The sequence below is a fragment of the Rhea pennata genome, chromosome 1 (assembly GCF_028389875.1).
Source record: "Rhea pennata isolate bPtePen1 chromosome 1, bPtePen1.pri, whole genome shotgun sequence".
Taxonomy (NCBI): Eukaryota; Metazoa; Chordata; class Aves; order Rheiformes; family Rheidae; genus Rhea; species Rhea pennata.
This window is the reverse complement of record NC_084663.1, coordinates 85,365,041-85,382,113: the sequence shown is the minus strand read 5'-3', so window position 1 is coordinate 85,382,113 and position 17,073 is coordinate 85,365,041. Positions and strand designations below refer to the sequence as shown.

At 47.2% G+C, this 17,073-nt stretch overlaps 1 protein-coding gene and 1 gene segment (V, D, J or C); both read right to left on the bottom strand.

The window, feature by feature from the left end:
• LOC134150152 (T cell receptor beta constant 2-like) overlaps positions 1 to 17,073 on the bottom strand; it is an 80,722-nt gene that overhangs the window by 44,677 nt on the left and 18,972 nt on the right.
• LOC134150160 (trypsin II-P29-like) lies at positions 2,512 to 5,231 on the bottom strand. 2 transcript variants are annotated; one of them, XM_062593765.1, is made up of 5 exons: positions 5,192 to 5,231; positions 4,457 to 4,619; positions 3,499 to 3,752; positions 3,057 to 3,193; positions 2,512 to 2,661 (listed from the first exon to the last, which is right to left on the bottom strand). In XM_062593765.1, the coding sequence occupies exons 1-5, from the start codon at positions 5,229 to 5,231 to the stop codon at positions 2,512 to 2,514; spliced, it is 744 nt and encodes a 247-aa protein (XP_062449749.1). The 2 variants fall into 2 exon arrangements, with proteins under 2 accessions (XP_062449749.1, XP_062449758.1); XM_062593774.1 differs by having other exon boundaries at positions 4,457 to 4,607.

Here is a 17,073-nt window from a genome sequence, read left to right as displayed (position 1 = left end):
GTACAAGAGAGCCATGGAGCTAGTGCAGAGAGTCCAGCATAGGGCTACAAAGATGATCAGAGGGCTGGAGCACGTGCCCTATGAGGAACGGCTGCGAGAGCTGGGCCTGTTGAGCCTGGGGAGGTGAAGACTGAGGGGGGATCTTATCAATGTGTGTAAGTACCTGAAGGGAGGGTGTCAAGGGGATGGGGACAAACTCTTTCCAGTCGTCCCGTGCATCAGGACAAGAGGCAATGGGCAAAAACTGAACGACAGCAAGTTCCGCCTGCACGTGAGGGGGGGAATTTCTTCACTGTGAGAGTGAGAGAGCACTGGACCAGGTTGCCCAGAGAGCTTGTGGGGTCTCCTTCTCTGGAGATATTCAAAGCCCGCCTGGGTGCAACCCTGTCTAACATGCCCTAGGTGACCCTGCTTGAGCAGGGGGGTTGGACTAGACGATCTCCGGAGGTCCCTTCCAACCCTACCGATTCTATGATTCTGTGATTTCCCACCCACTTAAGAGTGATGTGCGATTAGGTCATTACATCAGGGAACCCATGCTAGACCAAAGCAAGAAATGTAACACGTATCGCAGACAAGCATTTTGATGACGTAGGTGTGCCGTTGAGTGGTGGGCCTGTGTATTTCACAGAATGGCCATGGCACGTTGCAGGTCCTGCCTTTTGTGCTGCTAGGCACCCAGGCACGCTGTAAGCTACCCCTCCCAAACTGGGACAAGAGCAAAGAGTCATGAAAAAATAAAGCCCAAAGAAAACAAGAAAAACAGCCCCAGGATGGAAAGACACGCGTGACCAAGTCAAATGTGTCATGAGAACTGTGGGATTTGACAAAGGTCTGGGAGGCGAGGAGGCACTGCTTCATCTGCCTGGGGACCTGAGGACCCGGAAAGAGAGAGCTTTATAGGTAGGGCAGCTTTCAGGATGGGTGTCAGTGTCACTCCAACCTTCTGCTCATATTTCTCTCCTCCGCCCAACTTCCAGCACCTTGAGATGTGGCTATCCGTTTGCTCCAGTCCAGCTCCATCTGCTCTCACTGTTCTTCTGCAGAGGCTAAAAGGAGACCCTAACACACAGGAGGAAGGGAAGGCACAGGAAGAACGAGCGTAAAGGCTGCATGGAGCCCCACTCATGCGTAGTGAGCTTCACCTCCCAAAACAAAGAGCTGTAAGTCATAAGAAAGAAATTACCAGCCCAGATGAAATGTAAAAAGGCTGTCTCGCACCTCGGCCTTCCACCCCATCAGCCTGGGAAGAGATCTCAGGTCAGTTCCCATTGCAAGGGGTCCCAAGAATGGTTGTGAGCCTGTGAGAGCCTTACACTGGGGAAGCCCCAGCTTCTCTCGTCATTCGTGGTCTAAGAATCTGCCAAAAGGCTTGCGTTTGCTAAAGCTAGGTTTTATTAGGAAAAACGAGCAAACAGACCAGCCACCCAGTTCACCTTGCACGTGATCTTAGATATGCAGGAAGAGATGGGCTAAACAGAACCTTTAAAATCAGAACTCCCCCGCCTGCTGTGTCCTTGCAGGGCCCTTCCTGTAAGGATAGGAAGTCCTTTCTGTGTGGTCCAGGCACTTGCTGGAGATTCCCAGGAGGCTGTCTGTTTCCCACCACCGCGGGGGCTGGGCTGTATATCTGCTTCTGGCTGCAGGTAGGACCACTGTTCCTTTCCTGAGTTTCCTCCCCCTCCCCCACCACTACCATGGTGAGTGTTATTGCCTCGCTGCCTCCTGCCCTCAGCCCTCTGGGTGTCCCTGCCTCGCTCCCAAGTGCAGGTACTCTCAAAGAAGGCCTAACTTTCCTTCCTCCCCAAAAGAGAACCTGCCCAAACCCAGAATGGCAGCAGGCCAAACACAGAGAGGCAAACAGCCCCCTTCCCCTCCTGCCACCCTTGCTTACCCCATCCCTCCTTTCCTAGGCGATCTTGCCTTGGTGCTTTACACTGCTGAGGGGTGCCTGACCTTTCCCCCACCTGCTTGCCATTGTTTTCCTTCCCCTAGCAGCTGTTGTGTGTCAGTTGCAGGTGCTGGTGGGCAGGGTCCTGCTGTGTGAGGGGCCTCCTGCTTCAGCTGTCCCCGAGGAAGTGAAGGGGAGGCTGAGGGTCATGGGCCGCAAGTGGTGCTGGGCTCTGCTTGCTCTTCCACCGCCCACCGTAGCTGAGTGAGCACCGTCAAAGCTCCCTTTCTCAGGAAGAGGGCCAGGAGTAAAGAGAAGGAAGAGTCCAGCTCAGAGGACCTCCTAGATGGTGGCGCGCTGCCCTGTCCCCTTGCCTGCCAGGCCTGCAGCTCGAGGGCGCAGCTCCCCGTGCACATACCTAACCCGGAACAGGCAGGGGGGAAAGGCTGAGGCTGGTGTAAGGGCTGCAGGGAGCCCCACCTGTGTAGAGTGAGCTTCAGCCCCCGAAGGAAATATCTGACAGGCTCTCAAGTGTGTTTTTATTTGTGCTATGATCTTCTTGAGAGGAGAGTGATGGGGCAGGAGGGCAGCGGCCAAGGAGCCGAGTGGTCATCAACGCATCAGTAGGCTGCTATGGTTTCTTGGATCCAGTCAACGTAATTGCAGACCTTGGTGTAGACACCAGGGTAGCCTTTCAGAGCACACCCAATTCCCCATGACACGATTCCCTGGAGTGTCCCGTCGCACACAACTGGGCCACCCGAGTCACCCTGTAAGGAAAAAGTTAGAAGTGTGAGCTGATTTAAAAGCAGAATCTCACCCGGAAAGGTCTTGGCCTGTTACAAAGAAGCCAGGGAGCACTGAGGGAGGTGGCGCAGGCCCTGGTATGAGAGCACAGAGAGGTACCACCCCTCATCTGCTGATCCTCTCCCGCAGCGCCACAGTTTACCGCTACTGCACTCTGTGCTCAACCAGGTGTGGCTGCACCTGCTGGTTTTGCGTGAAGCCCACCCTGTGTCCAAATGCCACTGGAAGGACACTGTGTTGGAACTGCACACTTGGAGCTGAGAAAGCGTAAGCACTCTGACGAGCTCTGGTGTATGCCACAGAGCCTGAGGCACCCAAAGTGTCCAAGCCAGAGCTGCGCCCAGACGTCGGCTCTTACCTGGCATGAGTCTTTCCCACCCTCCAGGAAGCCTACACACATCATGTTGCTGGAGATCTGGCCTGGGTAAGCATCTTGGCACTCTTGGTGACTCAGGACTGGAGCTTGCAGGCACTGGAGAATCTCAGGGAACTTGGCTGCCGGGAGAGCAGTGAAAATTAGGTTTCATCTTGGGACTCAGTCCTGCCTGTGAGCAGGAAGCCCTGCAGCCCTGTATGTGCGAGAGCCATCCAGCAAATCAGGGTAAAGTAAATGCTTGGCCCGCATGAGGAAATGCGAAGCGCATTGTGCAGCAGGACGCACGGGCAGGGCAGTGTGAGGAACTTGGGGCTAGAGCAAGAGAAGGCTGCAGAGCAGGGGTGAAATGTCTGTGGGTCTCAGGAACCTGGTGACCGAGCAGGAGAAGCGTGGCCACCTACCCGCAACGTGCACTGATACTCACAGCCACTGCTCAGTGTGTTTCCCCATCCCGAAATCAGGCACTTGGTGCCCGCGTTGACACAGGCGCGGGGCAGAGCTATGGGCTGAACATCGACGCTGTAGGCCACTGGGGATGCCAGCTTGATCAACATAATGTCGTTGTTAAGGCTTCTTGAATTGTATTTAGGGTGGCGAATGATTGCTGCAGAATTCCTGACCACTTCACTGTCTTCCTGCACATCAATGTTGTACTCTCCCAGCCTCACCTGTATATAGCTGCAGATTACCAGCAGAGAAGAGCAGCAGTTAGCACGCAGTAGAATGGCTTGGTGTCACAAAGGGGGCCGGCAGAAAGCTGGGTAGAGAGTGAGGGGGTGCTGCCCAAGTCAAAGGCTCATGGTGTGTCACACAGGGCTCTAGGAACTTCGTGATTTCAATGAAAGACAGAGACTAGAAAGCCTTGCCAGATGGGCATTGCGTCCAGTACATCCCCGGGTGGCTGCAGTGGCAACGGTGTGAGCATACAAGGGTCACACCAGACGCCTAGAACAATGCTTAAGGAGGAGAGCTTAGGTTCCTCATTGCGGGGGAGCAGGATCCTGAAGCTGCACACTCTCTGCATGGAAGTATGCCCTAAAAACAGAGAGGAATACATCCGGGGGAAAGTCTAGGGGAGTGAAAAGGAACAAAAGAGAAGAGGAGGTGCTATTGGTGAGCTGGTATGAGGACACAGACACGCCGGTGTGCAGAGAAAGGTGTGCTAGGGTGCACTGCAAAGGATGCCGAGGATGCAGGAACACTGGGAAGATCATCTAAGACAGTGGGACTGAGGGCAGTGTGCCTCCCTTGGTTTCAGGTGCACCGGGCATGCCCTGCCACCCTGTCTTGTCTTTCTTTGCTCAATGCCGTAGTTGCAAATCTGGTGGGTTTGCAAGGTTTGACTAGAATCCACCGAGATACCCAGGACAGTGTGTACTTACAACTTGTAGCAGTGAGCAGCTGACACGACCCACTGACTGTTGATGAGGGAACCTCCACAGAAGTGATACCCAGCGTTCAGGGACACCTGGTAGGGCACCGAATGTTCTGGGCAGTTGTAGCCTCCCACAATCTTGTCGTCGTCGGCATCGCCTGGGACAGCAACTGGGGGAAAGAGAATTGGTTTTCACAGCACTGGGTCTGAATCCATTCTCTTGCAGTGTAGCGGCAGGCAATGAGCTGCAGAGCAGTTAGCAAGGGCCAAAGGAGTTTGGAGCACCAGAAGTCGGTCTTCACAGCCTCTCCTGGAGTGTCCTCCTGGGTTCTTTCGCATTGTTCTGAGGCGCGAGTCTTTGATGGTTGCTGCCTGCGTCAGGAAAAGAGCAGAAGCACAGGGGCTGCCAAAGAACTTCACAAATGAAATGGGTGCAAGCTTCCTGTGTATTCCTTCCATGGCACCGCTGGCATGGGATGTGACAGCTGTGTTGTGGCGAAAGGCCGTGGTGTACATCTGTGTAGGGTGAGGACTGGAAAAGGGCAAATGCAGTTGAGAGTGTCAGCAGAACTTGAAATTTATTGTCCCTTTAGGAGGCTGGGAGTCCAAGTCTCTGACACGGGTGGCAATAGGATAAGAGTGGAGTGTCGAGCCATTGGGGAAAGAGAAATGCAGGCAGAGAAGACAAGGCAAGAGTGAGGTGTAGCGAGAGCTGGAGGATCCGACGCTTTGCAGAACTCACCAGCTGCTCCCAGGCAGGAGAGAATCAGCAAGACCTTCATGGCGCCTCTGTCACCCAGCTCCGTGAGATGTACGAGGACTGGCTCTGGCAAGGGCACTGCTTTATACTCCTGGAGAGCCTTATCTTTGCCAGCCCAGGGTCTCTGCAGCTTTCCCCTTCCCAGGATCAGGCGTCAGCCTGGACAAATTTAGTTCCTTTATCTGGATACAGTGATGACACAGCTGACTGCAGCACCTGAGCTGGGAAAGTCTATTTCTAGAAATGCAAGGTGCCATTGCCCATCCCCTGACAGAGCTGCCCTGCTGCACCCGTCCCTCGCTTCACCAGCCCTTCTCCTTGTTGTACCCTTGGAGCTGCCAGCATTCCACTGCAGCGTCACCGCACTGAATGAGAGAGTTGTTTGCAACCGGAGACAGAGTTTACTTCTGAAAAGAGCCTGAAAAATCTTGCAGTGGGTCAGTGGCGTGTTCGCCAGCGCGGAACAGAAGAAGGTAATTGCACTCCACGGAAGGCTTTCTTGTCTTCGGAAGAGGGGCGGGGGAGGCGGGATGGGGCGGGAGAGTTGTTCTAATTCAGTCTGAGACCATAAGGAGAGATGTAACAGTGAGGAAAGTGGTGAGGTCTCCTGTCTGCCCTGGCTTTGGATAGCAACGCCACGAAAGACAGCATCAAGTGAAGACTGGCTTTCCATCTCCTGTTCCAGTGGGGGAAGAATGACCATTGCAGCACAGAGGAGGCACCGCCAGCCCATTTCCAGAGCTAGGTATATGTGCTAGTACTTCAGGCCCGGTCTAGGACTGTGGCTAGGTCACTGGTGACTGTGTATAGTTCCCATCAGTTGGCTCGTCACTCTTGGTGGGTTTAGGGCATCTCGTGCCAGTTTCTTCCGGGTGCCTGTGCTGGTGCACCAAGTGTCCTTGGGGCCACCTGCTTGCAGGCAATTCTTCCTACACAAATCTTTCCTTCCTCAGGCTTGCCATCCCGGACCGCTTGCCCAGCCAGTCCTACGCTCATTCTTTCACCCTTCTCGAGCCCGAGCAGCCCGTTCCCGCTCTCCTTCTACTCCCTACTCCAGTTCTCTGTGCTTCTCTGGTGCCTCTTGCCCTTCCTCATCCATTGCATTTTGCCATGCCAGCCGCAGTGGCTCCCACAGCCAACCTCCTCCGCAGCCTCCTCTGACCTTGCTGCCTCATCATCCTTGTGAGAACCTTGCACTTTCCCCAGTGCCTCCCTGGCCTCCCTTTCCCCCCCCAAACATTCCATCCTGCCTGGTGTCTCACAGCACCGGGGGAGTGTCTGGGTTTGGAGACTTTCAAATTGCCGAGCAGCAGCCCAGTTTACACAGGCTTGCTTGGGGGGCGCAAACCCTTCCCGGGGAGGTCTTTCTGGTCCCTCTCTACAGATCATGTGCTAACGTAGGTAATGTAAAGCCTTGTAAACTGAGGGTGGGTGCCTGCTCTGAAGGCAAGGGCTGGGAGACAGATTGGAAAGTTTGTGACGTGACAAGACGGCACATTTCCCTTCCAGCCTGCTCCCAGCAATATAATTGCGTGCAGCTGATCTTCTAGTTTCCTCTGACTTTCCCTTCTCAGAAGGTGCAGTGTGGCTTGTGCTTGTGTGCATCTGGCATGCCCCTGGTCACTTACCTCCGTTTCCACCTCACTGCCATGGCCTTCCCAGTCCTGCCCTGCTCCGTGCAGCTGTTCTCATTGGCCTCTCCAACCCATTCCTCCTCATCCTCTAGGGGATATTCCTGTTTTCGGTGCACAGGAGGGGACCAAGCTGGGGCCAAGCCTGGCTGGGGCTCTTCTAGCAGTGACTCTGAGGGCTCTCTGCAGAGCTGTATGGCATAGACCAGCCGTTACAGTGGGCATGACTGGCATTGCATCAATGGTCTCAGGAGATCAATCCTCTTTCTACGGTGGGGGTGAGGAGGGAGGGGGCACTTGAATCAGGAGAAAGATATTGGCAATGTCAGCAGGCAGAGCAGGCTATAGAAAGATGCAGGAGAGAGCCCCTCCGTGCTCCCTTCCCTTCCCCATCACCGTGCCTGTGCCAAGTCCCCTTTTGTATTGCTACCGGGTCCCTTCTTCCACACCTGATGTACAGGCTGCTGTGGATCTGAGCAGGGGTAGGAAGGAGGCACCGGCATAACGACGAACAAGCTGTCTCTTGGCGAAAGAGCACCCATGCTAAACATCCCTGGAAAGGTGATGGAACACCTCATTCTGGATGTCATCTGCAAGCATATGGAGGCAAAGGAGGGGATCAGGAGTAGTCAGTGTGGATTCAGCAAGGGGAAATCCTGCTGAACCAATCTGACAGCCTTCTGTGATGGAATGACGGGCTGGGTAGATGAGGGGAGAGCAGTGGACGTTGTGTACTGTGGCTTCATCAAGGCTTTTGACACCGTCTCCCATAACATCCTCCTCGATAAGCTCAGGAAGTGTGGGTTAGATGAGTGGTCAGTGAGGTGGGTTGAGAACTGGCTGAAAGGCGGAGCCCCAAGGGTTGTCGTCAGTGGCGTGGGGTCTAGTTGGAGGCCTGTGGCTAGTGTAGTTCCCCAGGGCTCCGTACTGGGTCCCGTCCTGTTCAACTTGTTCATCAGTGACCTGGACGAAGGGACAGAGTGCCTCCTCAGCAAATTTGCTGATGATACCAAGCTGGGAGGAGTGGCTGATACACTGGAGGGCTGTGCTGCCGTTCAGAGAGACCTGGACAGGCGGGAGAGCTGGGCGGAGAGGAACCTCCTGAGGTTCAACCAGGGCAAGTGCAGAGTCCTGCACGTAGGGAAAAATAACCCTAGGCACCAGTACAAGCTGGGGGCGTGACCTGCTGGAAAGCAGCTCTGCAGAGAAGGACCCGGGAGTGCTGGCGGATGATGAGTTGACCATGAGCCAGCAATGCGCCCTTGTTGGCAAGAAAGCCAACGGTATCCTGGGGTGCATTAGGAGGAGTGTTGCCAGGAGGTCGAGGGAGGTGATCCTGCCGCTCTACTCAGCCCTGGGGAGGCCTCATGTCGGGTGCTGCATCCAGTTCTGGGCTCCCCAGTACAAGAGAGCCATGGAGCTAGTGCAGAGAGTCCAGCATAGGGCTACAAAGATGATCAGAGGGCTGGAGCACGTGCCCTATGAGGAACGGCTGCGAGAGCTGGGCCTGTTGAGCCTGGGGAGGTGAAGACTGAGGGGGGATCTTATCAATGTGTGTAAGTACCTGAAGGGAGGGTGTCAAGGGGATGGGGACAAACTCTTTCCAGTCGTCCCGTGCATCAGGACAAGAGGCAATGGGCAAAAACTGAACGACAGCAAGTTCCGCCTGCACGTGAGGGGGGGAATTTCTTCACTGTGAGAGTGAGAGAGCACTGGACCAGGTTGCCCAGAGAGCTTGTGGGGTCTCCTTCTCTGGAGATATTCAAAGCCCGCCTGGGTGCAACCCTGTCTAACATGCCCTAGGTGACCCTGCTTGAGCAGGGGGGTTGGACTAGACGATCTCCGGAGGTCCCTTCCAACCCTACCGATTCTATGATTATGTGATTTCCCACCCACTTAAGAGTGATGTGCGATTAGGTCATTACATCAGGGAACCCATGCTAGACCAAAGCAAGAAATGTAACACGTATCGCAGACAAGCATTTTGATGACGTAGGTGTGCCGTTGAGTGGTGGGCCTGTGTATTTCACAGAATGGCCATGGCACGTTGCAGGTCCTGCCTTTTGTGCTGCTAGGCACCCAGGCACGCTGTAAGCTACCCCTCCCAAACTGGGACAAGAGCAAAGAGTCATGAAAAAATAAAGCCCAAAGAAAACAAGAAAAACAGCCCCAGGATGGAAAGACACGCGTGACCAAGTCAAATGTGTCATGAGAACTGTGGGATTTGACAAAGGTCTGGGAGGCGAGGAGGCACTGCTTCATCTGCCTGGGGACCTGAGGACCCGGAAAGAGAGAGCTTTATAGGTAGGGCAGCTTTCAGGATGGGTGTCAGTGTCACTCCAACCTTCTGCTCATATTTCTCTCCTCCGCCCAACTTCCAGCACCTTGAGATGTGGCTATCCGTTTGCTCCAGTCCAGCTCCATCTGCTCTCACTGTTCTTCTGCAGAGGCTAAAAGGAGACCCTAACACACAGGAGGAAGGGAAGGCACAGGAAGAATGAGCGTAAAGGCTGCATGGAGCCCCACTCATGCATAGTGAGCTTCACTTCCCAAAACAAATAGCTGTAAGTCATAAGAAAAATATATCCAGACAAGATGCTGGCCCCCTGCTTCAGTTGTGGGGGAGCGGAATCCTTAAGCTGCTCGCTGTCTACATGGAGGTATGCCCTAAAGAGACAAGAGTCCAAATGTATATATGATTGTGTTTGTTTCTTTCCTTGCTAGCACTCTGAATGTTGTATACCTTTTTATTTTCATCATCCTGCTTTAGTAATCTTAATATTCTATCTTCCAAATAATAAGAAGTAATATTACTGAGGTCTTTTATTGACCGCTTTTTATTGACTCCGGTTTTATTCACCTCCCCTGTTTGCCTAAGGTTCTTGGCCTGTACGTATTTGTAGCATATGTATTTTCTGTCTGTGAACCTCATGTTACTGTACTTTTTCTGAGCCTAAGGCCAAGTTTCTAGGTCATGTCGGAATTCAGAGCTGTGGAAATCTCAGTATTTTTCATAGTGAATGCTCCTTCTCACTTTAATCCCTCTCTCTCTCTCTCTTTTTTTTTTTAGGAGGTTAACAAAAGCTGCTGAGTAACTACAGCTCCTTCCCAGTCATGAATTTCCCTAAGAGAACCTGGGTGGAAGTGAAAGAAAATACATTCGGTATTATATAGAAATGTTTTTTTATGGCCTCCAGTGTCATGGTCTCCAGAAACACTTTGACATTTGTCATATGACAAGTAGGGCTTTTGCCCATGTCCAGGAAGGTTTTGTTAGGGGAAATTATTCCTTGCTTGTGTTCAGGCGAGGTTAAACCCTGTGCTAGGTTGTATTACAGTTTCAGTGGCTTGTCAAAGAATTGTAGATAATATAAATGATTTTTAAATGTAATTTCATAACATTTTCATTTTTCTTTGAAATTTTTGTAATGATTTTGAAGCCAATAGTGCTTTTAGCATATTACTTTGAGCTAGTACATTTGAACTAATTTAATATATTTTTATATTCTTCTATAGTTTTGTTTCAGATTATCCAATCTATTTTAAGCACATATTCCTTGATAACCTATTCTTTATTTTTCATGGAAATCTTATCTGGCTTTTTATCATTATTCCACTTCAGCTGAACTCATTGACATTTTTTCCTTTCACCTTAATGCTAGGATGTGACTTGCTGAGATACTTCCAGTTCCATAAGTCAATGATGTTTAGATGAATGTCCTAAAAACAACTGTAGGTGCCTTGTGCATGGAGACACAACTGCATTTATAGTTTGAGTGTCGTCTGTCTTGTCTAAACTGTTAAAAACATGTTCTTCCAATAGTAATCAGACTTTAGCTCTTGGAAGGAGAGAATATTTAGAGACTTGATGGGAAATGAAAAACAGCATGGAGACTCTGAGAGTTAATTCTGAAAATTATACTGTGTAAAAAGTCTTAGAGCCAGTGAAGTTATTTCAGTGCTACTCTGCTGCACATGCTACTATATTCAGATGTATTACAATTTTTTACTCATTCCAAGATGAAGTTTTTTATTCAGAGTAGTTTCTCTGTTTTGGGAAATAAAAAATGAATGCAAATTTTGTATAGTAGATGCAACATATGGCCTCTAGTGTATCTCTTGGGAATTGCACTTTGAATTTCTGGTTTAAAGGGAACAGAAAAACATACAGAGACAAAAATGAAAAACAAAATGAAACTTTTTACCTATAGGATACATATCTCCTTACTTGTTTTTTTTTGTTAGACTTTAACAACTTCTGTAAGTTATTGCCTTCTAGGAACTAGTTAGATGGACAGCCTTTTTGTTTTCAGTTCAAAAATTTATTTCTTTCAGTCTGAGTTAGTTGCTTCTAAGATCAAAGAAGAAGCAAAGGAATACAAGAAAATAATAAGGTTAGGACAAATACAGTGCAGCTTCCCAGTTCAGATCCTGACTTACTGAATATTTCCAGAATTTGGCTGGAAACTAAACTTTTAAGGCACAACCTTTAAAACCCATGAAAAGAAGAAAAAGGAAGATCTCCTTCACAGCCTAAGGAGTTACTAAACTAGATAAATAAAGCTGTGCCTTAGGAGAAAAAGAGATACAAAATGTCTGCCAGCATTCTGTCTCTGTGTAAATTATGTGTTTTGGAGTAAGAAATAAAAAATCCACAAGGGAGTCAAATTCAACACTATTACAGTGTGAGAAAAGCTCTTGTTCTGCTTACTTACCATGGGATTGGATAACATCTGTTAATTCTAATAATTCTAATAATTTATGTCAAGCTTAATCGCATTTTTTTTCCATTTTCCACAAAAAAAACTCTAATCCTTGTTTGTTTCTCAAGTTAAAAGATACTTGTAAGAAATCTGTGCACTGATACCAGTTTTAAGCCCAAGACAATTAATCCAGTGCTTTGGAAGGTTCTCTGGCTTAGACACATCCTTCATAATGAAGAAAAAAATTCCTTCTGGACAGTGCTACTGTGTGCACCAATTCTACAGGATTCTTCAAAAAATTGAACAAAAAATGGAGTAGAAAGATTATTCCTATTTAGTTCTCATACCATTTCAACATCCTCAAGCATGACTTTGGTCAACAGTCATTAGAGAGTAGCCCATGTCTCTCAGGAACTAATATGGTGAAGTTGGCAGCTGCTAGGAAAATGTTCATCAAATCCTCAAACTTTAGCAAGCTCAGCATCGTGACAGAAACCATCCTTCATAGAAGAATTCATTATTTGTATTCACAGTAGTCTATATATTATTTTATTAAGATACTTCTGTGACAAAAATCAGTATCTATAGACTATTCCAAAATTAAAACAAAACAAAACAAAACAAAACATCATGCGGTCTTAGATTGATATGATCATTAAGATTAGATGAGAGAAATACCTTCCAAGAAAAATGGTGAGCATTCCACATTTGAACAAGTTAAGTTGGGGAAGGACAGAACAGTACGTGTACTCCCTTATTCAAATTATTTTTGAATAATTGAGAAAACATTGCATTCTGTATAAAAAGAAGAAACATATTACTCAGGAGAAGAAATTTGTCAAAATAGACATGGCACTGAGGGTTTTTTTTTCCAAAATAAATGTATAGTATGCAAAAATCTGTTATTTACAATATTTAGTTTAAAGTAAAAATATACATTCTTCAATGCAGAGATATCATCAATGCAGAGAAATCTCAAGGGGATCTTCAAACTTTCGATTGTGTGTTTTTTTTCTGGAGAAAATCTTGGGCTAGAGATAATACCATCTCAGACAGAATATTTCCAGCAGTTCAGACTTCCAGTACACCAGTGTGTGCTTGAAGATGTGTAAGGATCATGAAATGCATGCTTTGTCACTTTTGTTAATGTGGCTCATGAGTATATTTTTACTTTTATTTTTGAAATTTTTAATTAAGAAAGTGTGCTCAGTTATATCCTAAAGAAAATAGTGAACAGTGACATAAACACTCCCAAATACCCAACCACACACTGACCATATGACTAAACATTCCTCTAGAGGAAGCTCCCTGAAAGATGTACCTGGGAAACTGTAGCGACTGCTTGCTAGGGCTTGTTAACTTTACGTACCAGTGCTACTATCCTGCTAAGGCTGTTACTGATGCTGCCGTCTATACCGTTTTGCTCAATTAACTGGACGTACTGGGCTTGTTTAGTTATCCTGGAATAGTAAAATGAACAGAGAAGTGTTCCTAGGTCCTGATTTTAACTTTCCTCAGCCCTCACTGGTATTGGTATTGTAGCCTTCTATGAAACAGTTGTCTAAGTTCCCAAAGGGCTGCATAGCTGTCTCTCAGAAAAGAAAATAGAAAAAGAGAGTCTGAGTAAATTAAGAAGGATAGAGGAAGCAGAGAATATCAGAAAAAGGAAAAAATGAAAAAGAAGCCAAATATGAGAGGAAATGGAGAAAGAAGAGAAGAGTGGAACATGATGAAACAAATGTCATTTGCCTAGAGTTTTGTGCTTGGCTCTCTCAGATGCTTTGTTGCTGAGATTTCTCTTAGCAAATAGATGCCTGAGTCATTGAGATAGGCACAATATGTTTTTCTCAGGAAGAATTCCTCTAGGATCACATGCAATGTATTTGAGTGCCCATACAAAGGCATGAAAACCTCATATCAGCCTGGGATTACAAGAAGAGAGATGACCTTCTGTGTCACTGTGTTCTATGTGTGTCTGTTGAGATACAAAGGGCAGTGTGTGTTAACCTGACCCTCCCCTTAACTGAGGGGAGGTGCTGGAAGGAGCCAGATTTCTTCACCCTCATACAGTTACCAGGCATGTCTCTTTTCCCTGCTGTGGGTTAGAGAGTTCAGCACTCTTTCCCTCTTTAACTGAGGGAAGGACATGATCCCCTGCAACTTGCAATGTCTCAGTGCTGCCAGTGAACTGACATTTCCCCATGGCAATTGTCACTTAGGGAAGTTTGTGCCATTGTCAGCATGCTAAACTCTGCTGTGCCCTTTGCTTCAAGCACAAGAAATGGTTTGGGCCAGTGTTATCATTTTTCTTTCCAGCACCAGCTTTGTGTCACTGATCCACTCGCATCAGTAGGTTGCTCCACTACCTGGAACTTCTTCAGCTTTTACAGTGGTTAGAAATGCTGCAAGTAATTGCAGCTGTCCTTGGGAATCTGCAGGTTGTAGCTTCTCCAGAGGGACAATAGCTTTTCAAGTTGAAGGTCCCTGACAATCTCTCATTCACCTGTGACAGATCAATAAACCCCTACAATGGAAGAGCTCAGAGGAGATGGTGAGGTAACCATGAAGCACAGGAAAAATGTAGGATGTGACTCATAAACCATAGCTATTGCCCAAAGAAACTGACTTTATCTCAACACAAAAGGGACCAGAAGATGACTTTTGTTTTAGATAAGCAGCTGTATCTGTCGAGTGGATCAACTAGTGTAAATGTTCCTTCCTGAGTTTATCAAAAGATTGTGAATATTTCCCTGAGTTAGCCTGACCAGCATTGAGAAAGTGTGTATGTGGCTCAGCCCAACACAGAGTATAACATTTGAACAACCACCAAAAGAATTTTGAAGACACCAATGGGCGTGAGCTATCTACAACCCATTCATTTCTTCCCAGCAACTGGGGATGCCCAGCGTCACGATGGTGAATCTATTATAGAGACTGGTAGTGGGGATCACACTAGTATTGTGATTGAACTGTATACTGCAATTGCTACCTTTTGCTAAGTATATGCACTTGTGTTATGATTTCAGTATATTTCTGTACCCCTCTGCTAAATCAATAATCCTGTGTAATATAAAATACCTTCAAAGTAAACTTTTATATTAAACGTTACACTCTGTGTGTGTGGACTATCTAAAAGAAGCTGGTCAGAGAGTACTGGACTCTGATATCACCCCTGGAAATACCTCTGTCTCATAACTCACCACCCTACTTTGTGAAAAAAGAGAAAAGATTGGATCTTGTAATGGCATGGCATGAAGAAAATCATAGATGAACCCATACTCACCCAGATTGGTCCTACAGGGACCCGTGACCTCACCTGTGCAAGCAGTGACCTGTTGGCTATTCCCCAGAGATAGTGGAAGCAGAATATCCCCAGCTATCAGAGTATTTGTGCTGTATGTTCAAGATGTGGGCAACTTCTCAGGGCTTTGGTGTGGGGAAAGCTGTGATAGGCCTCCTATTTCCTCATATTGTTTTCCTGCCCAAAATTTGAAGCATTTCTAATCTCACTCAACATTATATCTTCATCAGTGCAACTGTCTTGAACAAGACGCTGGTAGGGCAAAACAAATTCTACAATTATGTTATCTGAATATGGGATTTCTACCAACAAGATTCCTGTAATGCTTCTCATTTCCCATAACATTTTCAGCTGTTACTTGTGATGTTACCTTTCCTGTATGGTGGCAATCCACAGCTTGGATGTTCTTCTCTGTTACTTCTGTAAAACTTATGCCTTAGCAATACCATGCCCCATTTACTATTCTCTTTCCAGGAGGTCCTTCTATTCAATTAGTACTGATTTTTGTTACCAAATGCTCTTTTCCCCTATTTTACTTTTCAGCCCTCCAACACTGACTTAGAAACATTCATAAGCTTTGCTCTTGCTTCATTGTTAGATACTGCATGTGTTAGTCAAATGGCATTGCAGCATGGGGGAAAAGTATACATGGCTCAGTCCAACACAGAGTATACAACCTAAGCAACTAATACAAGAAATTTAAAGAGAGCTAGTAAATTTCCCTATTAAATGCAATTGTGCTTTTTTTTTTTTTTTTTTTTTTTGTCTGGCTATTTTAGAGGTACATTGAAAATTAGCTACACTACATGCTCCCAAGCAAGTGTTCCAGCATTTTTGTCAGCTTTCCCCAGCTTTTGGCCCAAGTACTAGTTTACACCTGTTCTGTTCTTAAGTGCCAGCAGCTTTTTCTTCCTTGTATTTCTTCCTCTTACTGCAGAAGGCTGGCAATTTCCCAACATATGTAAATCTATTCTACTGTCCTCTCATCTATGCTCAGACTCTGAATCTCTGCCTGCCTTTTGAGCCTCTTACATGAAACAGGCAGTATGTCAAAGAAGGTCCTGGTCTTCAATGTCCTTTCTTGTGGAATGAATTTAGCCTTCAGAATGTCACTATTAAGCTTTCATATGTCACTCGCAACAGCATGGACCTTGCCAGGTTCTCCTCAGCACATCAAAGAAGTACTCTATCCAGACACTACATGAAGTCCTCTACTGTAATATCAACCAAGTAAGATACTGAATTGTCCTCTCAGGTATCAAAAAAGAAAGAAGTGAGAATAAAAGTAGACAGAGAAGGAGAGAGAGAGGAAAAGGAGACTGAGTAAGTGGGAAGAAGAAGAATAGGAGAAGAGAATGAAGAGGACAGGCAAGAGGAACTAACTTTGAGTGAGGAGAGGTGGATGGAAAAGGCAAGGGAGAAATGGAAAGGATAAGAAGAAAGGGACTCCTGTGCCAAACATAGGGTTGAATGAGGAGAAGGGAAATTCCTTTTGTTCACAGTGAGATTTGTTCTCAGCTTCCTCAGCATCTGAGTCCATGTGTATCTTAGCATGGTAATATGTGCCAGAGTCATTAGCTGAGACAAAATTTATTGAAAAGGACAAATGATAGCCTCTACTTCCATTGCTCTTGAAGTGATTGTGGAATTTCTCCTCAAAATCTGCCTTTTCACCTTCTTCTGAAAACCCTACCAGCTGTAACATGGTGCCCTTTCTTGGAGCCTGCTTATACCATGACATGTAGGCATGTGTGATTCCTGTCTGCAAACAGATCAGAGTCACAGCTCCTCCCTCTTTGATGAATGCATCTGGAGACTGTTAAAGGTCCCTTGCTGGTAGAGAAAAAGACAGAAAAGAGAGAGAGAGAAAAAAAGAGACTAAGCAGGAGTTGAAATGATTTGGGGAGGGGGTGAAAAAGACATGAAATCTAGAATGGGTAAAGGATGGGATGGGATGGGATGGGATGGGATGGGATGGGATGGATGTCAAAATTATGGGCCAGTTTCTCATCTGCCTATAAAAGACCCAACAGAAAAAGCTGGCAGAAATCATATCTGTATCAGAAATATTTCAGAGGATGATGAAATTAGAAAAAAACCCAAAAAGTCATATTTGGAAATCTGCCTAAATTACAGTCTAGGAACGTAACTTTTTAAATTTCCAATCTTCTCCCTAGGAAGGCTTACAGAATGGAACACTGCCCACAGCAGCTGAGCAGCTGCAGAGGA